This window comes from Pipistrellus hanaki, assembly GCF_964339955.1.
Source record: "Pipistrellus hanaki genome assembly, chromosome: 16".
Classification (NCBI taxonomy): domain Eukaryota; kingdom Metazoa; phylum Chordata; class Mammalia; order Chiroptera; family Vespertilionidae; genus Pipistrellus; species Pipistrellus hanaki.
In genome coordinates this window covers 48,887,868-48,903,497 of record NC_140518.1, presented here as the reverse complement: position 1 = coordinate 48,903,497, position 15,630 = coordinate 48,887,868, and the positions used below count along the sequence as shown (strand labels likewise).

At 38.5% G+C, this 15,630-nt stretch overlaps 1 protein-coding gene across 7 annotated transcripts in view; it reads left to right on the top strand.

Moving 5' to 3' along the window:
* ZNF286A (zinc finger protein 286A) overlaps positions 1-15,630 on the top strand; it is a 35,392-nt gene that overhangs the window by 4,433 nt on the left and 15,329 nt on the right. For 3 of the 7 annotated variants that reach the window (XM_084861539.1, XM_084861540.1, XM_084861541.1), the window contains 3 exons: positions 2,202-2,316; positions 4,412-4,504; positions 8,228-12,289. In XM_084861539.1, the coding sequence (XP_084717665.1) occupies positions 2,202-2,316; positions 4,412-4,504; positions 8,228-9,459 (1,440 nt within the window). In that variant the 3' untranslated portion in view covers positions 9,460-12,289. Of the gene's footprint in view, positions 1-2,201; positions 2,317-4,411; positions 4,505-6,095; positions 6,300-8,009; positions 8,164-8,227; positions 12,290-15,630 lie in introns of those variants that run through there. The other 4 variants (XR_014792952.1, XM_084861542.1, XM_084861544.1 and 1 more) reach the window with 3 other exon arrangements.

The window sequence follows — 15,630 nt, the reverse complement described above, 5'->3', positions numbered from 1 at the left end:
GTAAAATCTGTCATTTTTCCTCAAAATGTCTTGTCTACTTAGTGATTTACTCCACCCCACCCCCACCCCACCCCCCCCCGCCACCAAGGATGATTGTTGTATGTTTTTAAGCCTCAGAATATTTTCGTCTTTGGAAACTATTTTGAAATAATTTAAGACTTAAAGAAATGTAAATGGTAGAAAGATTTCTTACATACTAGGGTTAGGGTTAGGATTTACCCTCCATTCATCTTCTCCAAAAGTTAACACTTTACTTCACTTTATTCTTATTTTCCAAATACGGGAAACTAGCATTGATACAGTACTACAACCTACTGATCTTACTTAGACCTCCCAGCTAACCTATTTTTCTTGTCTCTCCCCCCTCCCCCCTTTAATTTTTGCTTTCATCCTATAATTCTTTTGATTTCTCTTAGTTCTTTCTCTGACTTGACCTGTATGCTTTTGTTCATTTACTTACATTATTTTTTAATGACATGGAAGTGTTTAAAGCTATGAAATTACCTCTGAGTACAGTTTTAGTGCTTTGTCTTTGGTTTTGCTTTATATATATATTTTTTTTTCTTTTTTTTTAATATATTTTATTGATTTTTCACAGAGAGGAAGGGAGAGGGATAGATAGCTAGAAACATCGATGAGAGAGAATCATCGACCAGCTGCCTCCTGCACACCCCCTACTGGGGATGTGTCCGCAAACAATGTACATGCCCTTGACCAGAATCGAACCCGGGACCTTTCAGTCCGCAGACCGACGCTCTGTCCACTGAGCCAAACCGGTTTCGGCTGGTTTTGCATTTTATTATTTTGACATTTTGATTTTTTTTTTCTTTTCTTTTTTTTTTAAATATATTTTATTGATTTCTTATAGAGAGGAAGAGAGAGGGACAGAGAGTTAGAAACATCGATGAGAGAGTCATTGACCAGCTGCCTCTTGCACACCTCTTCTGGGATGTGCCCGCAACCAAGGTACATGCCCTTAACCGCAATCGAACCCGGGACCTTTCAGTCCGCAGGCTGACGCTCTCTCCACTGAGCCAAACCGGTTTCGGCTCTCATGTTTTTTTTCAATTATCAGTTATTGCTCTGTTCTATTTATGTTTTGGAATTTATTTAAATTTACTTTGTTACTTTTGCAAATGCTTCATGAATGTTTAGGTGTTTTCTAACCAGTTATAGCATTTGATATATATTTACCTCAATAACCTTGGAATATTATTCCCATTCTCTATGGTTTTATTTTAAAAGGCATGTAATGCCTTGGCTGGTATGGCTCCTTTGGTTGGAGTGTAGTCCCATGCACTAGCGGTCACTGGTTCAATTCATGGTCAGGGTACATACGTAGGTTACAGTCAGGGCACACATAGGAAGCAAGGGATCAATGTGTCTGTAGCACATCAGTTCTCTCTCTCTCTCTCTCTCTCTCTCCCTCCCTCCCTCCCTCCCTCCCTCTCCCTCTCACGCGTGCTCTTGCTCTTTCTCTCCCTTCTTCCCTCTCTAAAAAATAAAAATAAACTTCATATTCTTTAACTAAATTAAAAGGCATATAATACATATATGTGTTTCCCTCCTTACAGTTTTTTGTGTGTGTTTTTTGTCTTATAGAAACTTATTCTATGGTATTTACACATAAACATCAGTTCTGTCTGTACCCTTACTCAGTCTATTGCCATCATTTTTCATTTAACACTTTTTGCTTTAAATTAATTCCATGCTTAATTGGATTTGGTGCTCACTGCCAGTCTTTTCATTCCATGACTTCTCCATTCACAAGGTCTGTATTTCAACTCATCTTCTGATTGGCTAGACTGATTCTTCAAGTTTTGATTGAGGACTCATAAGAAGAGTTACGCAGACAGGCTTCTTTTCCTCCTCTGCCTAAACAAACTACATTGTCAACTTCTTGGTTCATGTTTTATTTTTAACTCTTTATTCCCCCAGAAAAATGATAGTCTCTCAGTGGAGAAACCATGGTTGTATTTCTTTTAGTTCTCATATTGAACCTAGCAGAGCATGCATGGCACAGAACTGATACTAGGGACTTTACATACGGTATTCAGAACCTGAATACTGTTAGAACACTTGTCATATCACTGTCACTTTAGAATATTCAGTCCCTCTGCTCCAGGGCCATGGGCAACTGCGGTGTGACAGGGATGCTGTCGAGTGAAAGATGGTGAACAAAAGTATGTTTTGTGTCTTAGGCATCCGTGACATTCAAGGACGTGGCCATGGACTTTACCCCTGAGGAGTGGGGGAAGTTGGATCCTGCCCAAAGGGACGTGATGCTGGAGAACTATAGGAACCTGGTCTCGCTTTGTAAGGACGGTTCTCACTGTGACTGCAGTCTGCTTACGGGACATCATTCTTTATTGAAAGTGAAATAGCTTACACAGCCTTTGCTTTTCCGTTCAGGAGTCATAAGGTGTAACTCCTGTTGGATTCAGAAACAATCACTTCCTGTACTAGGATCTTGGTGAACTGCTTGTTTTGCATTAGAATTTATTGGATTCAAGTAACACAAACCTAATTCACACTAGCTTAGGGAGCAGGGAGTCTTTTTTCCCCATTGATTAAAAAAAAAAAAAAATTATTGTAAGTTAAGTAAATTAATCTAATTTATTAAAGAGATAACATTTTCCTGGGTATCTTCTGGAATTGAGTAATGGTTGATCCTGCCTGATTTATTTTTTTCAGATGGTTCTGTTTTATTTTTCCCCTTACCCCTCAGATACAGGGCTTACCCCTAGAGAGGGCAAATTACTTTTTAAGGTATTTCTCTTCTTTGAAGTTTGTGGCCTTACGAATTTTCAACTAAAAGTCCACATTAACAGCTTGTCAATACTGATATGGAATAAAGTACAGCCTCACTTTCTAGAAATCTGTCGTTTCTAATGTCTCTCCTCAGCATGTTATCCTCTCAGCTGTGTGGTCTCCTTAAAGTTGTACTTTTTATATGTACAGCTCAGGGCTCAAAAAGATTGGATGGTATTTGTATATAAATTTTGATGCTCCTTTATAGTTACTTTCTCTATTGATTGTTTCTTAAATAACAGTCCTTTGATAGAACTATTTGTAAACTGTACTTTCTAAGCAGCTGTAAGACTTCTGCTTTTTACTTGTACTTTATTGCCCCACACCATGATTTGGAAATATCATCAAGGTGAATATGAATACTACATCATATGTTTGCTTCTGTACTGAAGCCCAGATGTTATTGCTCATCTTTGTCTTCAAAATGTGGCTTTTGAAGTTAAATTGGGGTATTCACCTGTCTTTCTATGTAAGAGTTAAGTCTGTTACCATATTGATGGAAGATGGGGAAAATGGGGTATTTTTATCTGACTAGGGTTGCTCTTACCAAGCATTGTGAACCTGGATTAAGTGTGGACTTCGTAAATATTTCTGTTTTCCTTCAGCCGTAATGCTGGGCCTCATATGTATCCTTACTTTCCTCCAGGGGCAAATACTTGTCCCAGCTGCACTGGGTTTCCGCCACTTTCCTCCGGTAGCAGTGTTGGAGCCCATCCCCTGACAGTGCAGGCTTATGTTACTGAAGAGAGGTGGCTTTAGGTAGAGTGTAGGGATTGGATTCCTTTCCCCATGTGGGAAAAATCGTGATCTTTTCAGGGAATCAAATATATAACCAGGAATTTCTTTTTTCTTTTTTAAATCGTGGCTTGGCTTTGCCCTGCTGACTTTATTCTTAGGATCTCTCCACGTGGCAATGACGGCCTTTAATAGCTCTAGGATTATATTATTCTTCCAATTAGAGAACTAAGGGGGAAAAGGTAGTGCTTCTATCCTAGGAGTTTCAGCAAATAAAGTCACATGTTGGTTAATGAAACAACTACTAGAGCCAGGGAAATGGGCTACTCTGGGCAGTTTGGAGCCTGTATGCATGTGTGTGTACACACACGTGCACAAGTACATATATGTGTTTATATGGATATGGGATGTGGGAAGTATTATGTTAGCCCCTCCCTAACCTCATGCAGTAAATTCTCTAAGAAAGTGGGTTCTGGTAGCTAAACAAAGAAGAAAGGAAAAACAGAAGACAAATTCTAGTTACCAAGGTCACAACGTGTGTGCTGCCGCTGAGGCCCTGTTTTCTCAGCTAAGGATTGATCTGCGGCGTCTCTCTGGAACTTCCTCGGGAAAGAAGGAAAAATTCTCTTCTTTTGTGACAGGAGAAACACTTGTGTTTTCAAGTGCATATAAACTCCTTACCAGGCCCAGATTCCTGCAGATATTTTAAGCTTCATGTGGAGGTCCATCTTCCCTCGCTCCAGATCTTCCTGTAATTCCCATCCTCTTTGTAGATCAGGGGTTTACCACTGTGCTCTAGGATAGATGTCTGTGCCCATCGCAAATAGCTACAAGTAAGTCCCATTTCTTTCTTTCTTTTGAGCAGGGCTTCCAGTTTCCAAGCCTGATAACTACAATTTGGAGAACGGAACAGAAACATTGATGTTTGAGAGAAAAGTCCCCAGAAGCAGCTATTCAGGTGAGTCAAATAGATGGGAGTCTTCAGAAATAAAACCCCCTCAGGACACTGAAGAATTGGCACTTTTTGGTGCTTAAGACTATATTAGCAGTGCCTATATGCTTTACCCATTATAATAAAAGCATAATATGCAAATTGACAGAAGGCAGAATGACCAGTCAGCAGGGGGTGGGCCAATGAGCAGGCGGCACCAGGCCAGCCAAAGCACATGCCAGTGGGCAGAAGGAGGAGACTGAGGGGCAGAAGGCAGCAGCAGTGTGATGGGGAAGGCAGGGGGCACCAGATGGCGCTGTCCCCTGATCAGCCGCCTCATTACCTCCTACAGAGGGAGGCCAGCAGCAACAAGACATTGAAGGCATCCAAGATTTTAGTTGTTATCTTAAGAACAATGGGAAGCCATTGAAATATTTTAAGCAAAAAGGTGCTACCATTAGATTTGTATTCCAACCTTATCTTACACCTATTCGCCCTCTGTTTTTGTACTCAGTTTAAAAACATTTAGGCATCATAGGACTTAATTTAACTCCAAAAATTATTGAGGACCCTAAAGACCTTATGTTTATGTAAGTTACATCTACCAATACTTACTGAATTAGAAATTAAAACTGATAAAGATTTTAAACTATGAGATCATTTAAAATGCTAATTATAAACCCATCACATGCTAATACAAATAAAATCTATAATAATAAAAAAGTAATATGTTAATTGATTTCAGAAAGGAAGGAAGAGGGAGATAGAAACATCAGTGATGAGAGAGAATCATCAATCAGCTTCCCCTTGCATGCCCCCTCCTGGGGATTGAGCCCACAATCCAGGCATGTGCCCTGACTGGAATTGAACCCAGGACCTATAAGTCCACAGGTCCACTGAGCCAAACCAGCTAGACTCTAGCTGCTAGAGGCTACTCAGACTTTTTTTTTTTTTTTTTTTTTTTTTTTTTTTTTTTTTTTTGCAGTTTTACCGTTTATTTTATACATGGGATGTCCCCCCCACCCCCCAATGTATACAAAATTTTAATGATTATGAAGTCAGTGTTTATTAACATGACTGTTCTGATCTAGGCATTGCTGATAACTCAAAGCAATGAATGGAAAACATCATGAATCATTTTTTTTTTTTTTTTTAATTTGTTGATTGATTAAATTATCACATATTTGTCCTCAACCCCCCATTCCATCTCCCCCCACTCATACCCCCAACCCCCTATTGTCCTCAACCACTGGTTAGGCTCATATATATGCACTTAAGTCCTTTGGTTGATCTCTTCCTTTTATCCTCACCCTCCTTTTGAGGTCCTACAGTCTGACCCATGGCTCCTTATCTCTGGGTCTGTTCTTGTTCATCAGTCTATGTTGTTCACCATTTCCCCTAAATGAGTGAGATCATGTCCCACTGGAAATATAGGAATCAAAAGTGAGACAAGCAATAATGGTTATGCTGAAAGGCAAATGAATCAGTCTGTAGTGAGTTTCTTTCTGGGCCAACAGTTCTTTTGAGATCCAATTTCCTTATGTGTACATGTCAGCAATGATATTTCAGTTACTCAGATATTTTTAAGTGAAACTGGTTTGTTTGTTTTTTAACCAAGAGTGCATAATGGGAAGAATACAATAACTATCAGTAAGTTTGGAGCCATTGTCCGATTCATGCTAAGTCATGGGCAGTTTTACCACCATTTCTTTTGCAACATCAGTGCAAATATCATGGCACTGAAAAAGGTAACATGTATTATTTTGAAAATAGTTTTGAACTTACATACTTTCAGGGGTCCATGGACCACACTTTGAGACCTCTACTTCTACCTACCTATACTAACCTTATATCAATTTACATTTTATATGTAGTACTTATGCTGTGTCACAGTTTTAAATGCTTTATAAATATTTTAATTTAATGCTTAAGAAAGATTAACTAGGTATTATTATTGCCCTATATTACATATAATTGCAGAAAAGAGGTTAAATAATCTCACACTGCTAATAAGGGCAGAGCTGGAGTTAAATTTGTGCATTCTGACTCCAGAGTCCATGCTCTCATCCACTGTGCTTTTCTTGAATGTTTCTCTCACCTCAGGGCTTTTGCACATGTTGTTCCCTCTACTTGAAGCACTCAGTTCAGTGCTTTTATATCTTACCTGAAACACTCACCTGAATCCCAACCCCACTTCCATTTTAACTGTGTTTTACTTCCTCAGGGAATTCTCCCTTTATCTCCCTAGATTCCCTTTCTTATAATCTTTCACAGCATTACAATAACTTGCCTGTTATTATTTAATACTTTCCATAGGTATAATTTTATATGTATTTGTGAAATGTTAGACTAAATTATCTCTATCTGTCCTTGGTTTTGGAAAATATAGCCAAATATGTGTGCATGAATTTGTGCATGGGTGGGGTCTGGCCAGGGGGAGGGGACATAGGTGGTTGGCCAGCCTGCCTGCTGGTTGAACTCCTAGTCGAGGGGACAGTTTACATATTAGCCTTTTGTTATATAGGATATACACTGAGTGGCCAGATTATTATGCTTTCAGAGATCATAATCTTGTCATTCAATGTGTGTGTGTGTGTGTGTGTGTGTGTGTGTGTGTATGTGTGTATAAAAAGATAAGCGACTGGCTACCAAGTGGGAGATGCTCAACACAGGAGCTGCCGAGCAACAGCAACTTTGCAGAGTGCTCTCTCACGCTCTGGGACCCCTCGGGGGTTGTCAGACTGCCAGTTTCGGCCTGATCTTCACAGGCTTGGCTGAGGGACCCCACTTGCCAGAGGGACCCCGCTCAATTCCACAGATGCCCTTCGAGCTCCAGCGCTGCCTTAGGTGCAGCCAGCCAGTGAGGAACCATGGAAGGTTGGCTCCAGGGCGTGTTCGGCCTGTCTTGCCCAGTCCACTGGCCATCTTCTAATTAATTTCCTTTCAATGTGCACCAGGCCTCTAGTGTTTATATATTTATATCTCCCCTTCTTTATATACAGAAAAAGTAGCAGACTATGTACACTAATTTGCAGTTTGCTACTTTTGTGTAGAGAAAGGAGGAGTGTGTAATATATAGACATTTGTATTCTGAAGATCACTATAGCAATATATAGAGATCTTTTTTAGTTTTTTAAAAGTTGCATAGTACTCCATTGTTTATTTAATCAGTTCTCTATACTGGATATAAGATATGTTATTACCAAGTTTTTGCTACCTATATTAGTGTGGTAATGAATATTCTTGTTTCATGTATAATTTTATATATTTGCCATTATATTTTTGGGAGTTCAAATGAGATTTTTTATCATGTATGTGTTATAAAAGCATTGTTAGGGAATATTAAACTGGAAATTGAAAGCATATTTGGATATAAGTAGGATTAGATAACTAAAGATTTATAAGTTGTAACTGCCCTCAACACTAAGATGATAACTGCCTGGATTTTTATTACTGCGGTAGTATTTTGTATGCACATTTCCTGCTGAACCAGAGATAGATTGCTTCATCTGCATCCCTCCTTTATTTCTAGTCATCTTTCCCCATTGACTCTCCTGGATATGGTCTGTTCATTTTCTCTGCATATACTCTTCATCTCCCTCCATTTGCCTCTTTTTGCAAATTATCTCATGAGTTCCATTTATTCATTGAAGCCATGCTTTTTGCCTTCATTAACTCTTACCTATTACAGAACTGCCTTTTCATTGAGCATAGAAAATGAAGGCGATTTGCATTTTCAATTTTTTTCAGACTCAGAGAGTAGACCTGAGAGCAAAGATTCAACTTCAGTGCAAGATTTTTCCAAAGAAGAATCGTTCCAGGTTGCAATAATGGACAGACCCACAGAAAATTGTGTCTATGATACCAACTTGAAAACAACTTTTGAATGTGAAAATTTGTTAGAGAATCAGCAAGGAAATCAGGGGAGACATTTGAGAGAAATGTTCACCTACATTAATTCGCTCCCTGAAGAAAGAGCTCATGAGCATGATGTATATTGGAAAAACTTTAGTCAGAAGTCTGTCCTTCTCACTCAACACAGAGTTCCAAAAGGATCGTATGCCTTCCATAAACTTGAAAAGAGATTGAAACAGAAATCAAACTTAAGGAAAAAACAGAGAACCTATAAAGAGAAAAAACCTCATAAATGTAATGATTGTGGTGAACTATTCACTTACCATTCCGTGCTTATTCGACACCAGAGAGTCCATACTGGAGAAAAACCCTATAGCTGTGATGAATGTGGGAAATCTTTTAGCCACAGAGCTAATTTAACTAAACATCAGAGAACTCATACTAGAATTCTCTTTGAGTGCAGTGAATGCAAGAAAGCCTTTACAGAAAGCTCATCCCTTGCAGTACATCAGAGAATTCACATTGGAGAGAGACCTTATGAATGCAATGAATGTGGGAAAGGATTTAATCGAAGTACACATCTTGTACAGCATCAGTTGATCCATACTGGAGTGAAGCCTTATGAATGTAATGAATGTGATAAAGCTTTCATTCATTCCTCAGCACTCATCAAACATCAAAGAACTCATACTGGAGAGAAACCCTATAAATGTCAGGAATGTGGGAAAGCTTTTAGCCATTGCTCATCCCTGACTAAACATCAGAGAGTTCATACTGGAGAAAAGCCATATGAATGTAGTGAATGTGGAAAAACCTTTAGTCAGAGTACACATCTTGTTCAGCATCAAAGAATTCATACTGGAGAGAAACCCTATGAGTGTAACGAATGTGGGAAAACCTTCAGCCGGAGTTCAAATTTTGCTAAACATCAAAGAATTCATATTGGAAAGAAACCATACAAATGTAATGAATGTGGAAAAGCCTTTATTCATTCATCGGCTCTTATTCAACACCAGAGAACTCATACTGGAGAGAAACCCTATAGATGTAATGAATGTGGGAAAAGCTTTAAGTGCAGTTCATCCCTCATCAGACATCAAAGAATTCATACAGAAGAGCAACCCTGAAAAATTATTAAATGTGAAGAAATGTAAGTTGGTTTTATCACTGATAAATTCAAGATTGTTTAGTGGAAGACACTTAAAATGCTGCTTATAGACCAATTTTGTATACATCTGATTTTACATGCATAGTACATATTTTTCAGCCATAAACAAAATGTTCCTTACACCCATTGATTAATAATTATGAAAGCTACTAGCCAGAGACTTCATATTTTGAGTGTTAATCCCTCCCTAATACCTTTTTATGGATATTCAAGAAATCCTTAGGAATGGGTAGCAATATAATCATTGTAGAATCCAGGTTCTCCCTCTTTGTAAGGAAGTTCTTATTTGTTAGGTTAGGCAGAGGGTTCATGTCCTTATTATCAGGAAGATACAGAATTGTACCTCTTTGAATCCAAAAACAGAGATCCAGATTTATAGGTAGTGTCATTTCCTTTATATTACCTATAAAAAGTAAAGGTTAAGAGTTGAAATATGCTTTGTATTCCTTCCCTATCCCAAAGGCTTCTCTCAAATTTTATGAACGTAAATAGAATTTATTTACAGCTGGTTCTAAGTTAGATTTACATGGATTCTGCTTGTAGACTTAGATAATTGTGGTCTTTCTGCTGTGTAGAACTTTATTTTCTACTTCCTTGGAAGTTGCTTTGAAGTAGAATGAGTCAAAATCTTAACTCTAGTTTTTTAACAAATCTTTCTTTTCTTGTCCTTGGCATTCATTGAATGAATCATTGGTTTTCTATAATTACAGTATTAGGAATATTTTGTTCTTTACATTCTGCTTTCTATAAACTATGCTTTGTCACTTTGAGGAAAAGCCACTGGGATGTTGAGGGTCTGAAAAGTTGATGGGTTCAATGTGTTATGTTTAGGATCCCAATCAAGAAACATAACTAAAGCACCTGTGAGACACAAGGACACCTTCCTTTCAGATATGGAAAATAGCTTACAGACAATGACTCACTTGAGGATAAACAGCTTCCCTCTATGAATAAATTGGCCATTTCTCTGCCCTTCATGTTTACCCAAATGTTTTGTCCCTATTCTCTATATGATGTATCCCAGAATACTAAAGAAAATGGAAATGGCATGAAATCACATGACATATTGATATATTGACATATGTACATGGGTGACCAAAGACCACTAATAGGATAAGGAACACAAAAATGCTCAAATATCTAGCAAAACTATACAAATGGGGGAGGGGGGTTACTATTATATACTGTGTGAAAAGATTTTAAAGTAGAGGGAAATTAGTTATAGATTTCTTCTTCCCTTCTAAATTCTTTTATGAACATTTAGTACCACCAGGCCAGTCCATGTTTTGCCCCCTCCAAATTATCCCTGTGACTTATAATTCCCTTTCTGTAAACTTCTATTATTGAAGAAGAATAGGAGAAGAAAAAAATTTTAAATAGTGGCAGTAGAGAGCATTAAGGATATATTGAACATAAATCCAGCAATGATGGAAATCAAACAATATGAAAGAAATGGGGCTAAAAAATTCTTGTAACAAATTTTTAAAAACACATTGAAAGGGGTTGAGAAGATTGGGAAGGCTCAAGATCTCAGAGGTCAGGGTAGGAGAATGGCTGATGAGCAACAGAGCTCAACCCTTGTTATCACTTTAATATTCAATATTGATCTAAAGCAGGAATTGACAAACTCTGGCCTGCATCCATAGACCGAGTTCATATACTGCTGTTTCTGTGAATGTTTAATTGAATACGACCACACTCATTCATTTACATGTTTTGTTTGGCTATTTTATACTATAATGGCAAAGTTGAGTAGTTGTAGCAGAGAGTATATATCCTGAAAAGCCTAAAATACTTGCTATTTCTCAATATGCCAAATGCTTGAGTGAAAAATGCATCATTTGGGGGCCAAAATTTGACTAACAAAATAACATCAACATAGTATTTTCAAAGCTGGGTTTTAATTCTGCCATCTCTGTTTAGAATTATGTGACCTTGAAAAGGACCTGGAACAATAAATTATATAGTCTCTATCCCTCCCTCCCTCCATAAGTGTATACACACACACACACATTAATGAAGTGATGTCTTAGTTCATTTGAGCTGTACAACAATTATCACAGTTCTGGAAACTAGTAAGTCCACCCTCAAGGCCCTCCCTGGCAGATTCGGTGTCTGATATGAAAGGGCAGGGGGACCTCTGGGGCCTCTTTTATAAGGGTACTGCTGGCCCCATTCATGAGAGTTCTGCCATAATAACCTAATTACCTTTTAAAGGCCCCCATCTACTAATACCATCACTTTGGGATTAGGTTTCAATATGAATTTTTGAGGGGACACAAACATTCAGTCTATAGCAAGTAGCTAAGCATCCATCAGTAGAAATTAAGAATGAGTGTCTCCCACCCCTTCTGTTTGCTGATTAAGAACTGTAAGCATCCTGCTGTCAGCTCATGATAGAGAAGGGACTTCACTTTCTACTCTTGCTTCTATCTGGTACTATACTTACACACTCCCCTTTAGACCTTGAGGGGATCTGCTTTTTTCCCTTCTGGGTACTACTTAACCAGGAGCTATCTGGTAGTTCCAAAGACTCACGTTTATAATCAATGACAGATTAAGTGATGTTAAAGGATTTGCTCTGTTTTACTGAGAACTCTGGCCCTTTGCATTTCAGTATTTGTTCTTTTTATACCTGGTGTTCAATCTGACTGTGTGTGTACCTTGACATGAATCTTGGAAGTTTTGGCAATCTGCTTTTCAAATATTTTTTGTTACCTATAAACTAAATTTGACTGCTCTTAAGGGCCCACTGTCAATAAAGATGTTTATACATTTATTGTCAGAAACTTTTATAAATTGCTTTTAAGTTCTCCTAATTTAATCATATTTTAAGAGATAAAGAAAGGCCAACCATGAAATATACCCATATTATTCAGGAGACCAATTACATTTCTAATTGTTCATCTGGGCTTCACAACCTCTGGAGACATAGATCGGGGAATACCCACCACAGCCCATGTATTTGCCAGAAAGTTAAAGAGTAGAGGAAGGATGTTTTTGTCAAAGAGTCTTCAGGCCGAGTACAGGCACCATTCAGGGGTAATAGGAGGGAAAAGGAGAGAAAACTTAATTTCATATAAAACATACAGTTAAAACTAGGCAAGGTAGGGTAAACTGATTTAGTGTAAATTTTAAATTACATCTGGCTTTTAACAAGGTAGTGTAATGTCCCCCAAACGAATAAAAATGGTGGTATAAGAATACCAAACATTCAAATTGTTGGCAATTAACTAATTCAACTATCTATTAAAATTGTTTTATTTTCTCAGATGAGTTTTCACTTTTTAAAGAAATATTACAATGGGGCTCGAGTTAGAAGCTCTTTGTCCCTCCTTTCTCCCTTTCCTTACCTAATTCTTTTTTACGCCCCAACTAGGCAGTCTTGGGATCCAGAGCCAAATGAACTGTCTCTCACCCTTTGCCTTGTATTAATTGGCAAGGCAAAGGATGTTCTCCTGTGCTAATATGTATAATGTGACATCTATGATTACCTTGTTCCAAATAATGTCCTCAAAAAATTAAAGTTTTTCATTGAATTGTTCTTTATATTTTCCAACATGTGTAATCTCTGTTATTTTTTAACCTTTCACTTAGCACCAGACAGTCTGCCCTGAAATTGAGTTGACTGTACATAAAGTGTTCATACCTCACCCCTTCCAGTTCACCCATAACACATTATCATCATGTCAGAAAAGGAACCAGGCTTCCTCAGAGAAATGGCTGATTCAAAGTCTGAATGAAGGCAGCTGCAATAAGAACCTGAAACATCTTGTTCCACAAAATAAGAAAATGCTAAAAAATGATGACAGTAGGTCACAGAGACAAAGGAGTCAGTTTGAACTAGCCTTCACTAACCAAGTCTGGGATAATTTGAGCACCAAAACAGTTAAGGCAGGAATGAATTATTAAACCAATGGTGGGGAGTAGTGCATGAGTTTACATTGATAATTAGAAGTAAATAAACAAGGGAGATCAAAGGGCCCTTGCTTACAGCAGAATGACAGATGCAAACTGGTTAAAATGATGCTGGAAAATCACTGTTTTGCAGCCATCACAAATATTCTTATAAAAATCATCAATGGATATAAATCTAGGGAATTTTGATGAGGAATGGGATATTTGCATAGTATTGAGGTATCTTCTCCATAGATTGCTTGTTATAATTAGCAATTTCAAGGAAAAAATAATATGTAGTAATTTTTAAATTATTGTATAATAGCCTTGATTAATGTGGCTCAGTTGGTTGGAATATTGTTCTGTACACCATAAAGTACTGTACACCTATATAATAAAACCCTAATATGCAAATCAACCAAACAGCAGAACAATCAGCAGAACCAGTCGCTATGATGCACACTGACCATCATGAGGAGGCAACCAGCGGTGATCAAGGGGCAGGACTGGCCAGTGGGCAGTGCCAGGCTGCCAGCCAAGGTGGGTGCCAGCAGAGGTCCCCTGATAGCTCTGCCCACTGGTTGCCCCACAGATGCCCCTGGTCGCCAGCCAGGCCTAGGGACACTATTCTATATATTGGGAACAGTCTGTTAGATTTAAAAATTAAAACCAGGCAAGGCTACTCTAACACCCAAAACGCAGAATGATGCAGTGATGACATGCATGGACTCTGGGCTTGCACATTTTGTGGTCAGCCCTGATTCTGACACATAACTGTGTGACAAAGCCAATTACTTAACTTCTCTCTGCTTCAGATTTTCCACCCATAAGATGGAGAAAATGGTCCTACTGCCTCAGAAGGTTCATGTTATGTGCTTCTTTATATAATCAGGGCAAAAGAATGTAGCTGCCCATACAGCAGCAAGATGCCTTTCACCTGTATGAAAAGTATGGTCACTGGTGTATGCAGCATCCCGGATTGTGAGAGGGATGTCTGGCTGCATTTAGGCCCAACATCCCCCAAGGGGTTCCAGATTGTGAGAGGATGCAGGCTGGGCTGAGGGAGCGCTCCTCCAAACCTCCCTCATCCTCACCCCCATGCACGAATTTCGTGCATTGGGCCTCTAGTGGTATAATAATATTATAAGGGAAACACCGTGATCAAAATTAATATTATGAACAAGGGGTAGATGGCCATTGTGCGCCTCAGATTTGATCCTTTGAGGACACAACATAATTTATGTGATGTTAGGGAATGCATAACTGGAACTTCATCATGAGGAAACATTCAACAAACCTCAAAATGAGGACTATTAAAAACAAAAGGCCAGTATTCTTTAAAAAGGTTAATGTCATAAAAGACAAAGACAATACCTATTCCACATTAAAAGAGACACGAGAACTATAAAGGAAAATACTATAAAGGTAACTTCATTCAGTTTTTCAAAACTTCAGTACAAGCAGTAGAGTGGACAAATGCATTGATGTTACATTTATTGAAGTTTATAACTGTGCCATAATTATCTAATGTAAAAGGATAATATGCTAATTAACTGGGTCAACCAGCCATCTTCTGGACATCCAACTTCCTTCTGGACAAAGCCATGGTGGTGGGGGCCAAGGCAGAGGCAGTTAGGGGCGAGATCAGGCTGGCAGAGGGTTAGGGGTGATCAGGCCAGCAGAGGAAGGCTGTTGGGGTCAACCAGGCTGGCAGGGGAGGGCAGTTGGGGGCATTAGGCAGGCAGGTAAGTGTTAGGAGCCAGTGGTCCTGGATTGCAAGAGGGATGTCCGAGGGATCCCAGATTGGAGAGGGTGCAGGCCAGGCTGAGGGACACTACTCCCCTCCTCTTCCCCCAACCCCCCACCTCGTGCATGAATTTCATGCATTGGGCCTCTAGTGTAAAATATCCTTATTATTGAGAAATGCACACTGAAGTATTTAGGGGTAAAAAAAAGTATAATGTATGCAATTTTCTCTCAAATTATTGGGGGAAAAATATATGTATAGAGAAGAAATGCTAAAACAATAAAATATTAACTAAGTAAATCTTGCTAAAGAGAACATGGATATCTATTCTAATACATCTTTTCTGTAAGTTTCAGGTTATTTTCAAATATCAGCAAAATTAAGTAAACAGATACATTAACATGACCCAAAATTAGACTTCTTTGATAACATAAAAATAAGAGATAAAAAGTATACAAAATACAAATATGTTGTGAGTCTTTTTTT